Raw genomic sequence first — 23806 nt, forward strand, 5'->3', positions numbered from 1 at the left:
GAGTGGATTCCGCCTCCTGTCTCCAGTCCAGAGTTGACTCTGCCTCCTGTCTCCAGTCAAGAGTGGACTCTGCCTCCTGTCTCCAGTCAAGAGTGGACTCCGCCTCCTGTCTCCAGTCCAGAGTGGACTCTGCCTCCGGTCTCCAGTCCAGAGTGGACTCTGCCTCCTGTCTCCAGTCCAGAGTGGACTCCGCCTCCTGTCTCCAGTCCAGAGTGGACTCTGCCTCCTGTCTCCAGTCAAGAGTGGACTCTGCCTCCTGTCTCCAGTCCAGAGTGGACTCTGCCTCCTGTCTCCAGTCCAGTGTGGACTCCGCCTCCTGTCTCCAGTCCAGAGTGGACTCTGCCTCCGGTCTCCAGTCCAGAGTGGACTCTGCCTCCTGTCTCCAGTCCAGAGTGGACTCTGCCTCCTGTCTCCAGTCCAAAGTGGACTCTGCCTCCTGTCTCCAGTCAAGAGTGGACTCTGCCTCCGGTCTCCAGTCCAGAGTGAACTCTGCCTCCGGTCTCCAGTCCAGAGTGGACTCTGCCTCCTGTCTCCAGTCCAGAGTGGACTCCGCCTCCTGTCTCCAGTCCAGAGTGAACTCTGTCTCCTGTCTCCAGTCCAGAGTGGACTCTGCCTCCTGTCTCCAGTCAAAAGTGGACTCCGCCTCCTGTCCCCAGTCCAGAGTGGACTCTGCCTCCTGTCTCCAGTCAAAAGTGGACTCTGCCTCCTGTCTCCAGTCCAGAGTGGACTCTGCCTCCTGTCTCCAGTCCAGAGTTGACTCTGCCTCCTGTCTCCAGTCCAGAGTGGACTCCGCCTCCTGTCTCCAGTCCAGAGTGAACTCTGCCTCCGGTCTCCAGTCCAGAGTGGACTCTGCCTCCTGTCCCCAGTTCAATGTGGACTCCGCCTCCAGTCTCCAGTCCAGAGTGAACTCTGCCTCCTATCTCCAGTCCAGAGTGGACTCTGCCTCCTGTCTCCAGTCCAGAGTGGACTCTGCCTCCTGTCTCCAGTCAAGAGTGGACTCCGCCTCCTGTCTCCAGTCCAGAGTGGACTCTGCCTCCTGTCTCCAGTCAAGAGTGGACTCTGCCTCCTGTCTCCAGTCAAGAGTGGACTCCGCCTCCTGTCTCCAGTCCAGAGTGAACTCTGCCTCCGGTCTCCAGTCCAGAGTGAACTCTGCCTCCGGTCTCCAGTCCAGAGTGGACTCTGCCTCCTGTCTCCAGTCCAGAGTGGACTCCGCCTCCTGTCTCCAGTCCAGAGTGAACTCTGCCTCCTGTCTCCAGTCCAGAGTGGACTCCGCCTCCTGTCTCCAGTCCAGAGTGGACTCTGCCTCCTGTCTCCAGTCCAGTGTGGACTCCGCCTCCTGTCTCCAGTCCAGAGTGGACTCTGCCTCCTGTCTCCAGTCCAGAGTGGACTCTGCCTCCTGTCTCCAGTCCAGAGTGGACTCTGCCTCCTGTCTCCAGTCCAGAGTGGACTCCGCCTCCTGTCTCCAGTCCAGAGTGAACTCTGCCTCCGGTCTCCAGTCCAGAGTGGACTCTGCCTCCTGTCCCCAGTTCAATGTGGACTCCGCCTCCAGTCTCCAGTCCAGAGTGAACTCTGCCTCCTATCTCCAGTCCAGAGTGGACTCTGCCTCCTGTCTCCAGTCCAGAGTGGACTCCGCCTCCCATCTCCAGTCCTGAGTGGACTCCTGAAACCTCACCAAGCCTTCCTCTCCCAACTCCGCTCATCTATGTCCACTCACCTTCCATCCACCTTTGGAATGGGGTGGTTGCTGTGGGTCTGGCTGTCCACAGCTACGTCTGGTAGAGCCCTGCACGGGCCTCAAATCTAGGCCCTAGCCCGGCCCTGGCCCGAGACGCTGAGGCCCTAGCCCGACCCGTGTCCGACAGCTTATCAAAATTCTCGGCCCGAGTCCGACTGGAGCCCGTGTTTTTTTTTTTTTTTTTTTTTTTTTTTTTACATTGTAGCAGCCATTAAAATAGTTCTGTTTTGTTTTTAATGTCAAATTAGTTATATTTAGTTTCGTTTCTTTATTAAGTTAATTTAGGACTTGGGACACTCTTCCGGCTGCGATCTCCGTCCTCTGGGCTTAATTGTGCTCCTTGCTGCCTCCTACTCCATCTCAGGGTTCGGCCATTTCCGGCTCCACAGTGCCCTGCTGTGCCCCCATGCCGCATCAGCCGCCAGAGCCCAGGTTATTGCCAGGCCCCGCCGGATCTTCGGCGTTGCCGTGGTGTGTCGGCCAGCGGCTAGACCAGGGCATCCACTGGCTCCACCTCCATCAGTGGCCCCCTGGAGTCATCAGTCCTACCTTATCCATGGTTACTCCCTCTTTCAGCTCCGCCCTGGGTCCTTCTATAAAGACTGTTTACCATTCTCCTACTCCTCGTCCTCCACCTGAACCCCCTCCCTCCCTCCGTAGTTGATCTATCTTATGGTGTAAGGCCGCGCCTTCTGAGTAGGGGTGTAATTTCACAGTTATGTTTTGTTCATGGACTTCCTGTTTTCGTTTGTCACGTTCCTTTGTTTCGTTTCCCGCCACTCATCTGTCCTCATGGTTACCCTCATTAGTTTTGTTCTGTTCTTGTCAATTAACTTATTTCCACCAGACCCGACCCGACCCGTTTGGACTCGTCAATGTTTAGAGTTGTTTACAACCAACCTGTATTAATCGCGAGTGTTCTAGTTCACTAAACTTTGTTTGAGATTTGTATTTACCCGTCTTTGCCTTCCTGCCTGACAAACCAGTGACAGTAGGAAAAATTATAATAAAAAAAAAAAAATGTTTTGACCATAGACACTTTGACCATAATTAACTTGAATTTAGAGGACAAAATAGTGCAGGTTACAGCGTTGTTTAAGCGTTTTTTAAAAAGCAAACAAAGCATGGTCCTGAAATGTTTACACTTCTCAATCAAACCAATCATTGAATTCCGTATATTTGTTTCTGCACATCGAGTTTGGATAGGAGAGAGTATTTTTACATTTTACAAATAAATAAATAAATAACTTGCATGTCACTCTTCACATTTGATGTTGACCTAAGCTTCTTTATAAAGGTGTTTATGGATGATACTCAGGCTTTGAATATTTTTATTTATAGTGGTTACCGTAAATAGTTGTTCTAATTCTGTTTTATTGTCATTCTTATTGTGACTCATTTGTTCAGGGTGTCATTGCTCTGTATTGAAGAGTTTTGATTTGACTGGGCTTATAGCAGAGATCTGCAGACTGTCTCACAGAGACAAGCCCCACAGGAAGGCCCTTTCGACCGCCAGTGGAGATCCTTACAGTTCTGTCTGCCTGTATCTTTTTCTTTTTCTCTCTCCTTTCTGTTTTTTTCTGTCTGATGATGAGAGAAACTCAGGGTGACTGTTTCATAAATTCACAGCCACGGTTCAGTTCCTTTTCACTGTCTCTTTGGGTCATTGCCATCTGAATTTAATTCCTGCTTGAGGAAGAACTTTATTCATTCTACAAGAGAATGAAAAGAAAGGAAATAATCTTATAATACAGGAAGTTATATAGGAACAAAAGAGTACGGAGCCGGGCTGCTCACCATGGGGTCTGCTGGTAGATATTGTAATTACACCATCTAATTCTTCAAAACACATATTGTTGCTTTGACGGCCTATCCGAATTACATTTTTAGTCACGTGAAAAAAACAACAACAAACACTTTTAAATTCAATAGTTTTATGTATCAAGACAATAAAAATCATCTTGTCTTTAGCAGGTCTTAAAATAAGGGAAAAATACAACCGCAGATGAACAACGTCATAATACACTGTGCCATTATTTATTTAACAAAAATTAAGCCATGTGTGACAAACTAAGTACACCCTATGATTTGATTGCTTTCAGAACCACCTTTAGCATTAATAACTTGAGTTAGTAAATTTGAATAGTTTTCTGTATGACTTTATCATTCTCTAACATCATTGTGAATTTTGGGCCACTCAGTATATTGAGGTTTGTGGGCTTCTGTTTTATGCACAGCTCTCTTAAGGTCTTTCCACACTATTTCAATCGGTATGAGGTCTTGACTTTGACTGGGCCAGTTCAACAGCTTCATTCGTGTCTTTTTCACCCATTCTGTAGAAGATTTGCTGGTGTTCTCTGGTGGGATCATTGACTCATTGCATTGCCCAGTTTCGGCCTAGCTTTAGCTGTTGGACAGATGGCGTCACATTTGACTCTAGAATACTTTGGTATACAGAGGAGTTAATGGTCGACTCAATGACGGCAAGATGCCCAGGTCCTGTGACTGCAGAAAAACAAGTCCACATCATCTCCCCTCCACCACAATGCTTGACAGTTGGTGTGAGTTGTTTGTACTGATATGCTGTTTTTGGTGTGGTGATGTGATGTGCAATATGGGCAAACATCTCGACTTTGGTCTCGTATGTCCAAATTTGCTGGGACGTCCACTCATTGGAAGATTAGCAACTGTGTTGAATGTTTTCCACCTGTAAATAATCTTCATTACTGTAGAATTTTTGTGGAATTTTTTGGAAATGGCCTTGAAGACTGCCTAGATCGCTGGGCAACAACAATTGCTTGTCTAAGACCAGCAAGTTGCCAACATAGATTTAAAGACCTGCCAATAGTTGAATGAAAATATCTATATATGAAATATATATATATATATATATATATATATATATATATATATATATATATATATATATATATATATATATATATATATATATATATATATAATATTATAACAGATTACACATTATTTTTTTAGATACATTTTTACAGTTTAAAGCAAACTCAAACTTTGGTGAGTCTCTTAAATGACTTTGGTGGAAAATCTCTTAAATGACTAATTATTTGGGAGAAAACTGGAATAAATAAACCTGCCACAGTCTGTTGGATGTTGCATCATTGATTTCTATATTGGTTCGTCTGTTATATAGAGCATTGAACAGATCATGGATCAGAGCACAGTCCAGTGGTTAACACAATGTCCTTTTTTCATTTTATATGGTGCTTTAAAAACTTGTTTATTTGTAGTCATGTCCATGAGCCGTTATATATTAGGGTCATTCAACTGGATGAAGTCATGCTCCTCTGTTGGGCTTGTCGTTTGAAGTAATTGACTGAATGGAGAGGAGCAGCACACTGGCTGTCTCTCTGAACAGCTGGAGGTCTTGAAGAGATCGGTGTCTCCTTATAGTTCAGTTGAAAGCAAGACTGAGGAGGGGTAGCCCTGGGGGCTTTTATCCCAGTATATCCTGAGCTTTAGTAGGCAGTTGAGAGCGAGTTGTGGGCTTGTGAGAATGTTCAGGTTTGAATGAAGACCCAAAGATGAGTTAGGCTGGGCACACTACTGACCCCCTGCTAGGAAAGTCTTTTTCTTTTTATCAGTTATGCGTGCTAAACCAAGCAACACACAATTAAATACACAATTACGCTTTTCTACAGACACAAGTAAAGTTTGACCAGATGTTTTATACCATCATCACTGTCGTCGTCAGAGCTCATTTCTAAGTACATTCAACATCTGACTCATATTCATACTCTCAAACATATTCTCGAAACTATCATTTTCAAAATCTCCAAAATCAATATTTTGATCGCTGACAGCTTCTTCACCAGATCCACCATCAAGTGACAGCGACACTAATATCTGATTGCATTCAGTACTTGCTCTGCAGTAAATTGCTGAGCTATTTCAAGTTTTGCTGATGCTACTTCCTATTGTTTTGTTTTCTGCCTGCGGCAACTATGAGTGAAACGTCACTTCATCATTGTGTATCAGACATTATAAAGGGGAATTGCACTTATTTTGTCATCAAAGATTAAATTATTGTTGTGCATAAAATAAATATATTTACTTTGTTACTAGGGTTGTGCCATATCATATCGTCCACGATAATACAGGTTAAATTTTTATATGATAAAAAAAGTGTCATATCGCGATATCAATGATATAGCGACGCAATGACGTATGGCGCATTTACATTCCCTAGCACGCACAGCAACACCTGTCTGAGTGAGACGGGCAGCATGTCAGCCTCCGATGATGATGATTTAGTACCTAAAAGGGAGCTACTTGGTTACAAGAGGTCAGCTCTTTTGACAACTGACATAACATTGACAACTTGAAAAAAAGCTGAACTTGAAAAAAGCTGTTATTGATGTTTGCAGCACAATATTTGACTGGAAGGGTAACATTGATGGTTATTTTCGTATGTTCCAGCTAGTTAGATCTAGCATTGTGGACGCTTTGAATGAGACACAGAGATAAAGTAAGTAGTGTATAAAGTAATACGTTTATTTGAATGAATGGATTATAGCATATTTTAATTATAAGAGAGAGAGAGAGAGATAATTGCGTGACTGCGTCTGTTCAGCGTCTCTCTGATAACTAGTTTGATAACTGGCGTTGATAACTAGTTTCCGTGAATGCTCCTGAATCAGCAGCGCAATCTCTGTATGCGAGTTACGTGTGCGTGTGTGTACGCGCACGCTTCATAATGAAAACAGCGCATTAATACGGAATGGTATTTTAGCTAACTTGGAATTATCTGTGCTAATCTCTGCTATTGTACACCTTCCAGTTCCACTTCGGGTCGTTAGTGACCCTATACAATTATTATTATTTTTTTTTATTGATGAGTGGAGGAGGGTAGTGCGTGACGTCCTGGGTTTACTAAAGATGAGGTATGAATTTAAGGGTTATAATAGTTTTATTTTTCACAGTATACATTAATATGTATAGTATATTATAAAGGTTTATAATATAATTTGCATGATATATAATAAATAATATAATACATATATTACATTACATTATTCTATGGTCTGTCTAAATATTCGATTCTGATTGGCTGGAAGGTGTGCATTAAAATGGTTTAATGCTAAGGTGCTTCCAGTCAATTTAATTAGTTCTATATTAATGTGCTGCTTTCATTGAACACGCACACGCACACGCACACGCACACACACACGCACACACACTCACACACGCAGACACACTCACACACGTTTGTTTTTGTGAAATGTGGGGACATTCCTAGGCGTAATGGTTTTTATGCTATAAAAACCGTATTTTCTATCTCCCTATACTATCACTGCCCCTAAACCTACCCATCACAGGAAACATGTTTACTTTCTCAGAAAAACTAATTCTGTATGATTTATAAGCAGTTTGAAAAGTGGGGACATGGGTAATGTCTTCATATTTCACCCTCTCCTTGTAATACATGTCATATTAGTTAACAGTTATATCATATACTACAAATATTGGCTGTTGTATCAGTCGTAAATATAAAACCATTTCCAATTATGTCTTAAACATTTATAATGTTTTAATTATACATTTATATGAAATGAGATATGATATGATAATGTATGTTAATGATATGATATGATTGATTTAATATAAAAGTTTAAAAGTTTGGGATCAGTAAGATTATTCATCAAGGATGCATTACATTTAAAAGTGTCAGTAAAGACATTTATAATGTTATAAAAGATTTCTCTTTCAAATAATTGATGTTCTAGTATAACTTTTCTTATCTTATCTTAACTTGAACTATATATTTATCAAAGAATCCTGAAAATAGTGTTTAGTATAGTATAAAATAGTATTTTCCACAAACTATTAATTAATATTAATTGTTTTCTTTGGTAATAGTTTACACTGTAAAAATAATTTAGAAAAAAAGTTACCTGGTTGCCTTAAAATTTTGAGTTAATGCAATGAACATTTTTTGAGATTCAACAACCTTTATTAAAATATTTTGTAAGCATATTGGGTAATTGTGTGCGTTATGTGTTTCAGATACAATAATATTTTGAGTTTCTATTTATTAAACAAATTTCCTTCATTGTATAAACTCAAATTTTTAATTTCAATAAACTCAAAATTTTAAGGCAACCAGGTTACTTACTTTTTTAAGTTAAACCAACAAAAACCCTCCAAAAAATGTTTACAGTGTAGAAATGTTTCTTGAACACCAAATCATCATATTAGAATGATTTCTGATGGACCATGTGATACTGAAGACTGGCGTAATGATGCTGAAAATTCAGCGCCGTCATAAATGACACTTCAAAATGTAATGTATTTAAATAGAAATAAAGCTATTGCAATAATAGTTCTCAATATTACTGTTTGTTTTCTGTTCTTCTTCTGTAGACTATTTTGAATCAAATAAAGGCAGCTTGGTGAGCAGAAGAAGCTTCTTTCAAAAAACATTAAAAAAGCATATCGACCCCAAACTTTTGAACTGTTGTGTATGTAAATTATAATTAAAAAAATACAGATTTATTTTCAGAGTATACATTTAGGTGAAGATAAATAGCTTTCTTTATATTTTAGGAATGCGGTAACCAATTTTCTGTATTTTTATCTCACATTTTATTCAGTAGCAGTATCAGCAGAGAGTCATCTAAGGTCTTGTGTGGTGAGAGCTGTTGCCCACCTGCACACTTAAAGGCATTTTAAGCTATTGATGGAAGGCAACAGGTCTGAAAATGTATGCGGTGTGCTTGAGGGATGCAGCAGACTGGAATTTACAAAGCGTCGTGTCAGAGCCTCTGACACCCAGACAGCCGCTGTTTGCTGTGCAGAAAAAGAACAAAATATTCCCTTAAACCTTCTTGAAACGCTGTCAGTTTTTTCCCTCCCTCACTCTCGCAGGGTGCTTGACGTGCCCCTACTCCACTGAAGTGTGAATAAGTGAGATGTAAACTGTGTTTAACTCAGGGTTCAGAGTCAGCTTTTACTTCTGAGCCAGAGGAATGTAGCTGATAAGACAACGAACGCTTATGTCCAGTCATAAACCACGGTATACTGGGCTGAAGTGGAGACAATTATGAAAAACTTCACAACATTTGATGTTCATAATGTGATGTCTGATGTATTACTGGGAGACACAGAATATACAATGGAGAATATTTAATTTTGGGGACTTTAGCTTATTCACCGTATCCCCCAGAGTTAGATAAATCCATACATTCCATTCTTATCTCCATGTGTGTCATAACTCTGCACCGCTAGCCTAGCTTAGCACAAAGACTGGAGGTAAATGGCTCCATCTAGATGTGTACAGTTACATTGTGTACTAAGACGGATGGAAAATTAAATCGATTTTTGATTAATAGAAAGTTGAAAAGAACATCAGTTTAAGTCTTTAATCTTTAATCTGTCACTTTTGATCAATTGATTGTATCCTTGCTGAATAAAATTGTCAGTTTGTTGCAAAAAACAAACAAAACAAAATTTGAACCATAGTAAAGCTACTGTATATAACAATACATTATTATAAAAAACTAGCCTACATTTCCCTGCATATAATGTTACTAAAACATACAAATATATAGTTGTATATGTGAACCTGAACCACAAAACCAGTCAGAAGTCACACAGGTATATTTGTGGCAATACATACACAAATTATTTTATGCTAAAATCTCTAGGAGATTGAGATAAGTTCATATTCCATAGATATTTTGTAAATTACCCACCACGTATATATTTCCTACTAGTAAATTAAAGGTGAATTTTTTTAATATTTATATTTTTTGTTTTGTTTTTTGCATCCTCATATTCCAGATTTTCAAATACTTGTATCATGGCCTAATATTTATCAATGGAAAGCTTTCAGTTTTCAGGTGATATACATCTCAATTTCAAAAATGTGACCCTTATGGCTGGTTTTGTGGTCCAGGGTAACATGTATATAAAAAAAAAATGTTAATACTTTTTTGTGATTATGTTTCAGGCACACCTCTACTAGTACGGAGCAGTAGCGATTCTGCTCTTGGACCTTCTCAGATGGAAGATGTGAATAACAGAGCCACGGTAAAACCACAATGACACACAAAGCACATTGGGAATGCTGATCTCATCATCACATAATAATGTAACAGCCGGAAACTATTATTTCAGATCACCATTATGTCTAATATGCAATCAATGTATGCTGCTATAAATCCATACAACCTGTCGGACCGTGCTGGAAGCATCTAGAAAAGCTAAGCAAGACATGCAGGTGGTGTCCAGCTTATATAGCAGTTAAAAGCACCTCATTGCATCCTATTGATCTTATAATATATGTTTTGTTTTCGTGCTGGGTTTTGCTATCCAGCCATCTACAACACAACAACCAGTTGGAACCAAACTGGTCTAAGCTGTTTTTTTTTTTAGTGTGGTATTGATTACTTATGGAACATGTCTTCAGTAGCATTCACTGAAATTTTTCCAAATATATTAAACATTGGTGAACATGCACATTAACCTTGGAAAATGTTACAACATAATTATAATGTTGTATGTAAAAGCTACAGTGTGTTTTCTAAGCCACAACTGGTGTTTGGTGCTGTTTTCAATTAGGTTGCCTGACACTCATCACCTTTAAAACGATGTTCAGCTGAAAACATACTTAAACTGAAAGGGTCTCAGTGCATTGTAACTTATTCCTAATGAGAAAGGAAAAAGGCTTTTTTTTTTGTTTGTTGTTGTTGTTGCTGGTTATTTTGCAGAAGGTCTTTGTCTCAAGGTTTCCATTAAGGCTTCCAGACTGAAACCAACAGCGAGACATTGATTCACTATTTTGTTCTTTTATAAGCATCCCTCCTCTTTTGTTGCATTTTCATTCATTTTCGTTAATTTTTTTTTCTCCTCCTCCTTCAATAAAATGCTCATCTAGAATAGCCCGAATGTTCTGGTGAAATGGCATATGAGCAGAGCTGTATTGCTACAGTGTGCTGAATGCATTTATGGAGCTTTGTGGAGTTAGTGAAGTATAGCCATTTGTTTCTCTCTTACACGCTCTCTCTCCCCCCTGGTCTGCTTAATGGACTGTCTCGCTCTCCCCCCGCCTGCTTAATGGACTGGCTCAGAATAGATGGAGTTTTTTATGATTACCACTCTGCTCATTCAGAGCCTTTTATTGGAGCATCGTGGATGGCTTTAATGCACTTCACCTCTCTTTCTTTCACTCCTGTCTGTCCTCATTCTCGCTCTGAATTTCATTATTTGTCTTTCTATTTTGTTTCTTTTTGCTTTACTCTGTTTCTTTCTCTGTACCTGACATGGATTTTACTTATATATATATTGTATACGATTTTGATACAGTATATATAAAAAGTCCTGTTGTTTGGTTATTCCTACTTATCAGTGGTGTGTGGTTCCTTAAATAAACATTACATAAAAATAGAGACCAAATACTGGTTGTACCTCTCACAAAAAACCCCACAGTCTTCATGTTTTCAACCCATTTAAAGTTTGATTTTTGACGTGACCAAGTGGCAACCTCCCTCAGTTTCTCTTGAAGCTGTTAATTCAAAAGACTTACAGTATATCTTTTTCTCCGTTATTTTCACTAATAAAAAAATAAAAAAATAATGATAATAATAATCATAATAAAATAAATAATTGCAAAAAGGTTACTTCTTCACCAAGTAAGTTTTTACACTTGTCTGAGTGTACACTTTTCTTTTTAACGTCTTGTCAAACTGAACTTTCACGCTCTGCGTGAATAGGCGGTTCCATGTAGTAGTAGCTGAGTGACTGATTTAAGTGGCCGACAGCATGCTGTTTAATAATTAGTGTTTTCTCTGTTACTCTGAGTGGTTCTAGGTCCTGTGTATGATTTATTGAGGGTTCTGTTCTCCATGGCTGTTATAAGCTGAGATCGGAGTAGAGGCATTCCTGCAGTATCAAGTGGCATGGAGGGGCTTTCAGATAATTTATGTGCCTGATGAGAAATGATCCTTTTGTCTACACACCCTCAGACGGCCAGGAAACCTGCAGCACAACACCCAACTTCAACACAACCTGACAGATAAAGCCTCAGTACCAAGATGGATGAGGTTATCCCTTTCCTCTGGGGTCGGAAGACCCCAAGCGTCTTTCACCCCCAGCTCTCCCTGCAGGGTTAAGGGAACTCCCTCTCTTCCCCGGTGACAGGAATGTGAAGCGGACAGCGGAACCTCAAGAGTATAATGTGCTCACGCTCACACACCTCTATCAGTGTTCCGGAACGCTCCACAAACATTGCCAAACAGAGACTCTTCCTTCCTGCAACCCGATCCCAGTGCTTCGGCCACGGTCTCTGTCCACAAGACCTTTGTTGTCTTCCCTTTGTTGTTTTGGCCTTCTTCCTTAGATATTCATTACACATTAAAGCATTTTTCTTGGGTGCCCTCACACCTGCGGCCATCCGCCGTTTCCTTTTCCCTTATGCTGCTCCGTGCTTTCTTCAGCGCTTCCTTCATCGTCTGTATATCATTTAGCAGCCGGCTGGCTGACTCCTGTGTTTTCATTGTATTTAAGAAGCTTTATTTCCTGCAGGGCTTACAGCACCTGTGGCACATCAGAGATGGAGGTTCTCTGCTCTCTTTCTGTCAAACACACAAGCATGTCTCTCTCACAGATACACACACATTGATAATAGGTTGTGCAGTGGAATATGGAAAAAAAGATTTGGGCCAGATGGTGGGCTGCTGCTTGCACAGTTTCGCCTTGTTTGCACTTGTTCTGATGTGGGAGAGGGTATTCTTGCATTGTTAGAATTTTGACTATTAACATAAAGGTCCACATTGCAACAGCGATCATCTGACATGTTAAGTGATCAACCACAGGTTTTTTTCCCCAGCCTGAATGGGAATGAACAAAGGAAACGAAAGGGGTCAGTAAGATTTTTTTATTTCATAAATTGATCAAATCTGACAGTAAAGACATTTATAATGTTTTATGAAAATGAAGAATCATGTGACACTGAAGACTGGAGTAATAGCTGCTGAAAAAACAGCTTTGTCGTCAGAGGAATACATTTTATCTGAGCATGTATTCCAATAGAAGACACTAATTTGCAATTGTAAAAAAATATTTCACAACATTTGCTGTTTTTTAAACTATATTTTTGATTAAATAAACGCAACCTTTCCTTCAAAAACATTTTGAAAAGTCTTACTGACCCACATTTTTTGAATGGTTGTGTGCCTACATATGGCAGTTGTACAGAATTAGTAAACAACAAAAAAAAGTGTTGCAACTTAGCATTTACTTTACATTGTGCATAATTTCATGCAACTAACCTTAAAGGTGCACTATGCAGTATTTTTGCAGTAAAATATCCCAAAATATCCACTAGGCCAGTGTTATACATTTTGTTCAGTTGAGTTCTTACAGTATCCCAACTTATTTGTAAATTGTGAGAGAATTGCTATTTTAACCAAGGAGCCGGGACGTCTCAGCATATAGCGTCTGAGGGAGTCGCCTGTCAATTGCGTCATATCTGCATTACCCTCGGTTTCCGGTTTTATTTGCCAGAAACGCATATACATATATACATTATTAATGTTAGCTAGATTGTGTTAATTACCTGTCTTACGATGTAAAATAATGGTTTCAGTTTTTAAAAGCACATATCGTGTGTCATTATCGTCGTTATGTGTAGCAAGTTGGCTCACCGTGATTTGAGTTTCACGCATAGTGACCATCGATACACCCTGGATTTTGCAGGACATTGTGGGACTTTTTAGGGAGTGAACATTTCAGCGCACTAGAAGGATTCTGTGATTGAGACAGACCTTAAAATGGCCGACTCCCTGATCAGTGCCCTGGCTACTGAACTAGGAAGCTGACTGAGACACACCCAAAGGCTGTATACAAAGGGTAATGAGACTAACAAGATACACCAGGGAACAATCAGGGACTAATCAAAATGAAAACTACAAAGGAATACAAACATGGCACAGAAACAATAAATAACAAAAAAGTCCAAAGACACAGGGAACATATAATAGTAAGTACATGTAGTTTATTATTAATACTCAGTACTTAAATATATTATTACACTGTAACACAGACACCTTAAAATAAAATATAACCACAAACTGAACTGTAGGTCATTCAGAAATGCCTTATATAAATTGTTGGGTACATTTTGCTTAGCAATACTTCATTTCTAATCTTGTTGTTTCAAACTGTGGTTTGGTCCCAGTGGGCAGGCTAGTAGAGTGGTTTTCTACCAGTTTAATATCTTTGAATCTCTTTGTAAGAAAAAAACCTCTTGAATCCAACATATGGCCTGTTTACACCGGGCCACTTCATGTGCTTTTACTGATCGGGTAGTGATTCGGAACTGATTTGTTAAAACTGTTCCATTTATAGTTGCCACAAAATGGCATAAAATATAAATACAATATTCAATTTCTGCAATATATGCAAGTGGTTTGAGTGCTCGGGTTGAAATCCTTCTCGAAAGCATTTTGAAGGGCATCTGCACCTGATCTTTTCACAATCGGGTAGCTATCTAAACAGGCACATAGAGGATAGTCTTGCAGTGTTTACTTGCTTTTAAATTTCTCAGACAAGCACTGACTATCTTACAAAGGTTTAAGACTGTTCACAAACTTGCAAATAATTTAAACACACCAATCAGTCAGAATCTGGTAGCTTCTGGTCATCTGAGGCTATTTTGTAGAGTATTCATTCCGGACTAATGCTTCATTCACGGCAGCATATGAAACATAAACCATATAGCTTTATTTTTCATATTATTATCTAAATCCACTGTACAAATCATAGTTTTCAATTTAAAATCAGAACTCCAGAGGATGGAGACAGCAGATAAGGTTTGTAACCTTGGAAACTGTCGCTTGCAAATACATTTCTACAGGTATTAGCCCTGAGAGACAGAGATTCTGCTGGGATATATTTGTCCTGTGTGTCCTAGTCTATTTTTATACCTGCTGAACATTAATGTCCCTTAAGAACCAATTAGATATGTGGATTTGTTTTTATATTTGTTGGTTGTTATGTTGGTGGTCCGAGTGTGAACCCAGGGACCTCACCCTGCAGTCCCACTGGCCAGCTCAGTGTTTCCGAGAGGGTCAGTCGGCAGCACACACCTCACGTCTGGGATCTGTGTGTTCACTTGTTGGGGATCATATATCATAGTGGCACAGAAGTCTTCCAGTGTCCGCTGGATAACACACACCTTTTTATTTTACTTTAATTTTTGTTTTGTTAATTAATAACACAAAGGATCAAAATAGAGTTTATTTTAGCCAAGATCTGATCCAAGCCAAAATCTGTCATTATTTACTCACCCTCAAGTTTAAAAAAAAAAAAAAAAAAAACTAAACTATATTGCCACGTTTTGGGATGCCTGCCTTTACATCCACATTGACTTTAATGACATCCCATTCTTAATCTTTAGGGTTTAATATGGAGCTGGCCCAATCTTCTGGGAAAGCTTTCCACAGGGTTTAGGAGTGTATTTATGGGCATTTTTTACCATTCTTCTAGAACGTTGGATAAGAAACCCTGGCTCGGATTCTCCGCTCTAATTCATCCTAAAGGTGTTCTATCATTTTGAAGACTTGTCTGCAGGCCAGTCAAGTTCCACCACACCAAACTCGGTCATCCATGTCTTCATGGAAGCAGTCATGTTGGAACAGGAAGGAGTAATCCCCAAACTGTTCCCACAAAGTTGGGAGCATGAAATTGTCCAAAATGTCTTGGTATGCTGAAGCATTAAGAGTTCCTTTCATTGGAACTAAGGCGACAAGCCCAAACCCTGAAAATCAACCCCACACCATATTCCCCCTCCACCTAACTTTACACTTGGCATAATGCAGTCAGGCAATTACTGTTCTCCTGGCCATTAGTTTGCCTGACAGAGAAGCATAATTCCTCACTCCAGAGAACATGTCTCCACTACTCTAGAGTCCAGTGGCATGTTTTATACCACTGCATCTGTCGCTTTGCATTGCACTTGATGTAAGGCTTGGATACAGCTGCTCGGCCATGGAAACCCATTCCATGAAGCTCTCTACACTCTGTACTTGAGATAATCTAAAGGCCACGTGAAGTTTGAAGGTCTTTATCTGTTGACTGCAGAAATCTGGCAATTTCTGCACACTGTGCACCTCAGCATAAGCTGACCCCTCTCTTTTATGATTTTATGTGACCTACCAATTTGTAGCTGAGTTGCTGTTGTTCCCAATTGCTTTCACTTTGTTATAATACCACTAACAGTTGACCGTGGAATATTTAGTAGTGAGGAAATTTCACTAATGGACTATTGCACTGCTGGCAAACTATCCCAATACCACGCTTGAATTCACTGAGCTCCTGAGAGCGACCCATTCTTTCACAATTGTTTATAGGTGCCTGCATGCCTAGGTGCTTGATTTTATACACTTTTGGCCATGGAAGTGATTGAAACACCTCAATTCAATGATTTGGAAGCATGTACCAATACTTTTGGCATTATAGTGTATGAGTTGAAACATGAACTAAACTTTCTTCTGTTGAACACAAAATAATATATTTTGAAGAATATTGATAACCCCACTGACTTTCATAGTATTTTTTTATTCATACTATGGAAGTCAATAGGGACCTTTAGGGGTTTGTTTACCAACATTCTTCAGAATATATTATTTTGTGTTCAACAGAAACTCATACAGGTTTACAACTATTTTAGGGTAAGTAAATGATAATAACATTTTTATTGTTGTAAACTATCCCTTTAAGTGACCGGGCACAGCTTTTTTTTATTTATGTTATACCAGCCTGCGGGGGATGAAATTAAAGGATAAAATAAAATAAAATACAGTTACACATTACTTTCACATGTATAAACTTGTAATACTGCTCAGTGCTTCATCAGTGTGTTTGTGGTTGAGTGTGTTTTTTATCCTAGCATGCATTTGCATAAAGATGAGTGTGTTTGCGTGTGTTTTTGAGATGACTTGTGACGTCACCGCCTGACTTGTGCCTGATTAGCGTGGCCTTTCGCTGTCTTAGACTCCTGTCTGTAGTGTGAACTCTCGCACACTCTCTGTTCTCTCACATGCTTCTTTAAAATGACACTCAAAAGGGATACATGATCTCAAATTAAAACGGCTCTGCTTTTAATCCAACAGCCTCTCATTCTCAAACCCCCAATTAACATCAATTTCTCTGTCTCGCTTTCTCCCTCTCCCTCACTCTCTTTCAGTCTATTGGGTGTAATTAAACTGGCACTTTTCATTGATGAAGGCTTATGTACAGCTGGAGGAGATATGTGTTTGTGTGTGACAGAAAGAGAGGGAACCTGAACAAAGAAACCTAAGAAATGTGGCAGGAGACCATTACTGGGATTTTTCACTCCTCGTTTTCGTCATTCCCAAGTTAACAAACTGTGCCTACGTGTTAAACACGCAGTAGCTACTGAATTTAACACAATCTCTGCCGTTTGCTATTTAGAGTTTTAGAGCATACTAACACTTTTCTTGATCTTTAGAAATCATAGAGCTTAATGTTATGTAAAGTTCACATTTTGGCACTGTAATTCAACCTTCATTGCACTGTCTGTCCACTATGTATAGCTGATATTGTGGACTTAATGTATACCTATTTTTAAATCAGGTATTGTCTGCCCTAATCTCTACTCTCAATAAATCTACTCTTTTATCAAGGGTATTGCCAAGTTAGTTCGTTTTTCTATTCAGTGGATGTGCATTAATTTAATTCTGCAATAAGCTTCTGAGGCATTATTCACAGACATCTCTCAATGGCTGAAAGTTAATGAAACAGTATATTGTATGGTTATGAATAAATGTGGTTTAAAAGAAGAAATCCTGTCATGAGAAGCAATTTTAGTAATTCTCTTATAATGTTATTTAACGGAAGTGTACGTACGATTGTGGCCAAAACTGGTACTGCAGTCATTTTCAAATGACTGTAGAGCGGTGTATCCCCTCTCCCCCTCCCCCTGACTCGAGGTTGCCAGATCGGCTGCAGGATCAGCAGGAACGTTTGTAGATCTGCAGCTGTGGTAAATAGAGCAGAGTTGGCAACCCGGATGCCCAAACACTACTGACTTTGTGATTGGTAGATGGGGGGAGGGTGGAGCTTCAGGCCAAAACACAACATGTCAACATCAACATCAGTTGAGGGCTGCAACAACAACTTTTAAATGACAATATCCTGGCCGGACTACTGTTGTCAGTGATGTAAGTATTTGAGATTAACATGATTTCTTATTGTCTAGCGACATATCAGGGCCATTTTTATGATTCATTGAAATACATTTCTTACATACAGTTTCTTTAATGTGATGAGTATAGGTAATTCATAAAAAAATGCATTAATTGTTACAAAATGCTACACTTACTACAATTTTGTATTTCTATTTCCTTCTGCATACTATTAAAGTTTAGTTCAAATTCAGCTATTTTATTGCCAGATACTTGCAGCTCTTGTGGGATGTTCTCGGTCTGCAGTGGTCCGTATCTATCAAAAGTAACCCAAGGAAGGAACAGTGGTGAACCAGCGACAGGGTCATGGGTGGCTAAGGCTCACTGATGCACGTGGGAAGTGAAGGCTGGCCCGTGTGGTCTGATCAAACAGACAAGCTATTGTAGCTCAAATTGCTCAAGAAGTTAATGCTGGTTCTGAGAGAAAGGTGTCAGAATAAACAGTGCATCACAGTTTGTTGCACAGGTGAATAGCTTGGTGTGTGAGCAATGCTTACCTGGGGAACATATGGCACCAGGATGCACTATGGGGAAGAAGGCAAGCCGGCGGGGGCAGTTTGATACTTTGGGCAAAGTTCTGCTGGGAAACCTTGGGTCCTGCCGTCCATGTGGATGTTACTTTGACATGTACAATCTACCTAAGCATTGTTGCTGACCATATACACCCTTTCATGGAAATGGTATTCCCTGGTGGCTGTGGCCTCTTCTTTCAGCAGGATAATGCGCTCTGCCATAAAGAAAAATAGTTCAGGAATGGTTTAAGGAGCACAACAACAAGTTTGAGGTGTTGAGTTAGCCACTAAATGTCTCAGATCTCAATCCAATCGAGCATCTGTGGGAGGTGCTTAAGAAACAAATCCAATCCATGGAGGCCACACCTCGCAACTTACAGGACTTAAAGGACCTGCTGCTAACATCTTGGTGACAGATACCATAGCACACCTTCAGGGGCCTAGTGGAGTCCATGCCTCAACGGGTCAGGGCTGTTTTGCAAGCAAAATTGGAACCAACACAATATTAGGAAGGTGGTCATAATGTTATGCCTGATCAGTGTAGTAATGCTATCAAACGGTTAATAACGATTAATTGCATCCAAAATAAAAGTTTGTGTTTGCATATTATATATGTGTACTTTGTATAATTATTATGTATAATTATATACACACAAGATCCTTGTACTATAGTAGGTTAAGGCCATGTCCACCAAAGCATTTTTAGCCAGGAGAAAACGCTAGGCGCTCTGCTGAAAATGCCTCGCTGTGAGCACTTGAGAGCGTTTTGGCAGGCAGCGGGTTTTTTTCTTCAGTTGAGACTCTTTGCTTGTTATCTTTTACAGTCTTTAGTTATGATACGGAAAATCCACTGAAGTCTTACTAATTTCACAGGTAGTTTGTTTCTGTATTGATTATATATAAAGCTGCAGATCCAATGTAAAGTATTTGCTCTGGCTTTTGTTTTAAATCATTTTGTTACATTATTATTACTTGTTTTCATCTGATGAAGACACGCGACACGCATCCTAAAATGTGGCAGTTGGTCTGTGTAGTATTAGTCCCGCCCCTCCTCCACTGTGATTGGACGGCTGAGTGAAGAGTGACAGTGATGAGCGCTGCGTTTTACTCAAAGTTGAACATTCTTTAACTCTCGGCGACCAGTAAAAAACGCTGAGCGCTCAGCGCTTGAGCGTGAAATACTCGCTCAGCGCCTCGTTGTGCTCCAGGCGTTCTAAAAACGCGGCGCTCTCATTGAAAACATCTGAAAACGCCAGCCAGCAGCGTGAAAAAACGCTTTGGTGGACACACGGCCTAAGTCAGGGCGGTTGGTTTATTTATAATTAATTGTTTTTGCGTATTTTATATATTTTTTTGCCTATTTTTTTGTCCTGTTCAGCATTGCAACTTGACGTGTCTAAAACGTAAACAAGTTCTAAAAAGATCGATCTGCATAGAAAAAAACACAAAATATAAATGCATTAAACAAGATAAATGATGCATGCTTGATTTCATAATGAGTATGCAAAAATATGAATCCATTGACATCCCTAGTTGTTACAGGTTTTATTTCCAATAACATTTTTTTTTTTTCTTTGATGGTTTTCATTAACTGTAATAACCCTGGTCAGATAATTAATTGCTATTTCAAAGGCATTTTGAATTTTGTTTCTGAATGGCACACAATATTAAAATGCTGCTCACTATGTTTTGGAGGCATTTCTGTCTCTTTGACCTACCATTCTTCTTCATGGTCCCTCAACCATCTCCACCTCTCTCTTTCGTCTTCTCTCCTAGACCTGTCTTCTCAGCGTGTTTCTCCTCCTGGCTGCAAGAACATGCAGCGTGTTCATAATCAGCGAGTGTGTCTGAGAAATGACAGGGTTAGAGCTCACTAATGCACTGAGAGTTGCACCCTTCAACTGCAAACCACTAGAGAGGGACAGAGAAAGAGAGAGTCCACAGTACTCTATACCTGATTGAGGTAATAGTCCTGTGTAATTGTTCAGATTGTCACTTGCCCTTTTCGGCAGAAGTAAGTGGTTGGAAAAGAGAGAGCAATGGCCCTTGGGTTTGCCCTCACCTCCCACTGAGGACATGGGCAGATATTTGAAACTTTTCAGAAAAATACACTTCCCTCTCCAAAGACAAAAGAAGTGCTGAACTAGCCCATTTAAAAAGATCTTAAGTCAAATTGGTGGGTGTCAGTGATCCAAAAATCCCCACAGACTCTATTTGAGTTTTCGCAGGCCATTATTTCAAGGGATTTTGAGATGTAATTAGTTTGGACGCACCAATTCTTTTGGATAATTATTGCCATTTTATTCCACCGTTTAGGTGGTCGTCTTTAACTAATGGAAGTTTAATTACCACTAAATATCCAGTACATTACCCAGCTTAAAACCTACGCCCCCCTTTTCTCTTTAAAACTAACCCGTTTCCAGTTTCAAAAATACATGAATACATTGATTATTTCTTTATCACAGCACCTGTTAGTGGGTGGGATATATTAGGCAGCAAGTGTACATTTTGTCCTCAAAGTTAATGTGTTAGAAGCAGGAAAAATGGCTAAGCATAAGGATTTGAGGGAGTTTGACAAGAGCCAAATTGTGATGGCTAGATGACTGTCAGAGCATCTTTCTAAAGCTGCAGCTCTTGTGGGGTGTTCCCGGTCTGCAGTGGTCAGTATCTTTAATAAGATAAGTGTTCCAAGGAAGGATCAGTGGTGAACCGGTGACATGGTCATGGGCGGCCAAGGCTCATTGATACACGTGGGGAGCGAAGGCTAGCACGTGTGGTCCGTTCAAACAGACGAGCTATTGTAGCTCAAGTTTCTCAAGAAGTCAATGGTGGTTGTGATAGAAAGGTGTCAGAATACACAGTGCAACGCCGTTTGTTGCGTATGGGGCTGCATAGCTGCAGACCAGTCAGGGTGTTCATGCTGACCCCTGTTTACTGCTGAAAGCGCCAACAGTGGGCTTGTAAGCATCAGAACTGGACCATGGAGCAAAGGACGAATGTGGCCTGGTCTGATGAATCATAGTTTCCTTTACATCACATGGATGGCTGGGTATTCCCTGATGACTGTAGCCTCTTTCAGCAAGATAATGCACCCTGCCACAAAGCAAAATGGTTCAGGAAGGGTTTGAGGAGCACAACAACGAGTTTGAGGTGTTGACTTGGTTTCCAAATGTGCTGAACAAACCAGTCAAATCTACGAAGGCCCCGCCTAACAACTTACAGGACTTAAAGGATCTGCTGCTAACATCTTGGTGCAAGATACCACAGTACACCTTCAGAGGTCTAGTGGAGTTTAAGCCTCAACGGGTCAGGGGTGTTTTTAGCAGCAAAAGGGGTACCAACACAGTATCATAATCATAGTGTTGTCGTCGTCATAATTTTATGCCTGACCGGTTTATATAGTGTTGTCATGGACAATTGTAATAATTAGCAAATATCTGGTCACTGAAAGCAGTGATTGACCAATCATAATCAAGTATTCCAGAGAGCTGTGCAAGTCAGCTGTTCGTTAATTAATTAATAAAAAACAAAACAAAAGGGTGTTCAAGTGTTGTTTTTAAACCTATATTTTGCAATAGTGCCTTTACCAAAATGGTATTTATTCTATTGTACATAACAATTTTTAAGGCTGTTGTTTCATGTCTTCTGTAAGCTTTTTCTGGTCTGTGATCTGTCACATGCATGTTTATTTGTCTGTCCTGCCATCATTAGAACAGTCGCCCTCTGGGAGGATCTCAGTGCCTGCTAATTGCTCTGGGAGTATTTTTTGTATCTTGAACCCACTGGGTTTAATAGTCACCAAGAAGTGATACTTTAAATGTATCACTTGTTAGAGCAGCGATGCCTCTCTTCCTGTGGGGGAAGTTTGAGTGTGTGTTCCTGTGAGGAATCGGTTATATATTGTTGACAGAGGTACTTTCCGCCTTTGCTCGTGGTTCACCTGCTGTGTCGATGGGAATAGACAAATAACCAGACAAAGCTTGTAAACTTTGATCCTTGACTCTTCTTTGTCACACAGAATAAGGTTTAAATCCTTTTGTGTCTTTTAAAGGAATAGTTTACCTGAAATGAAAATGTTGTCACTCACGATTACGTAGTCATTTTGTCATTGTTATAGCCTATTCCTCGTATTTTTTCTTCATCTGTGAAATGTACACACAATGACATTCTACATACAAAAAGGACAGATAAGCACTATAAAAGTGTTCCATATAATCCAAGTATGTCGAAGCCTAATTATTTCAAATGCCTTCTGTTAGGAACAGACTTCGACTGTGCAGCAATAACATGGCACTTTGACGGTCAGATACCATGCTACTTCAATAGCCTTCAATTGAATTTCACCCAAAAAATCTAAAGTCTATCATCATTTACTCATGTTGTTCCAAAACCATAAGACTTTGTTCTTTTTGATGAAATGAAACTTGAGAGATTTCCCTATATTCAAAGTCATTTCCCCCAAACTTTGATGCTTCAAAACATTAATTTAAAGCCAATGTCAAACACATCAAGCAAGCATGTTTAAGCTTATGTCTACCATATTTTTTGTGCTCTATGTATTTGCATTGATCAATGTTCATCTATAAAAAAAGAAAAAAATCTTAAATATGAACACTTCAACCACTTCTACCACTTTTCAACCACTTTTATCATGTGTGAACTTTTGACATTTTTGATGAAACTTTGAAGACCTTTAATAGAGGCACAGGCACATCTCTGTTTTCATTAAAAATATCTTATTTTGTGTTTTGAAGATGACTAAAAGTTTTAAAGGGTTTGGAACAGCAATGATTTTGGGGAAGAATATCAGGGTAAAATGTCCAAAAACATGGTAACACTTTGGTACATTTTTGTCAGTGTAATTCAGATGACTTGACGTGCATGTTTGATTTGAATTTCAATACGTCTGCATTGGTTTTCCCAAATTCCAAGAAGGCCATTCATGTAGTTAAAGAGTTAATTCACCCACAAATTAAATTTGTTATTAATGATCCTAATGCCGTTCCACACCCGTAAGACCTCCGTTCATCTTCGGAACACAGTTTAAGTCAATTTAGTCCGGGAGCGTATGCAAGTGTATGCACACTATACTGTCCATGTCCAGGAAGGGAATAAAAACATCATCAAAGTAGTCCATATGAGACATCAGTTAGTTCATTAGAATCTCTTGAAGCATCGAAAATACATTTTGGTCCAAAAATCACAAAACTACGATGTTTTTCAGCATTGCCTTCTCTTCCAGTTTGGTTTTCAATAGTCAAATAAAGATTTGAACGGTTGTGAATCAGTGTATTTATTCATGATTCGGATCACCAGTG

At 39.8% G+C, this 23806-nt stretch overlaps 1 protein-coding gene across 4 annotated transcripts in view; it reads left to right on the top strand.

Moving 5' to 3' along the window:
* pard3bb (par-3 family cell polarity regulator beta b) overlaps positions 1-23806 on the top strand; it is a 460252-nt gene that overhangs the window by 111970 nt on the left and 324476 nt on the right. For all 4 annotated transcript variants that reach the window (XM_067443471.1, XM_067443470.1, XM_067443472.1 and 1 more), the window contains exon 5: positions 9720-9799. In XM_067443471.1, the coding sequence (XP_067299572.1) occupies positions 9720-9799 (80 nt within the window). The remainder of the gene's footprint in view (positions 1-9719; positions 9800-23806) is intronic.

The sequence above is a fragment of the Pseudorasbora parva genome, chromosome 5 (genome assembly GCF_024679245.1).
Source record: "Pseudorasbora parva isolate DD20220531a chromosome 5, ASM2467924v1, whole genome shotgun sequence".
Lineage (NCBI taxonomy): Eukaryota > Metazoa > Chordata > Actinopteri > Cypriniformes > Gobionidae > Pseudorasbora > Pseudorasbora parva.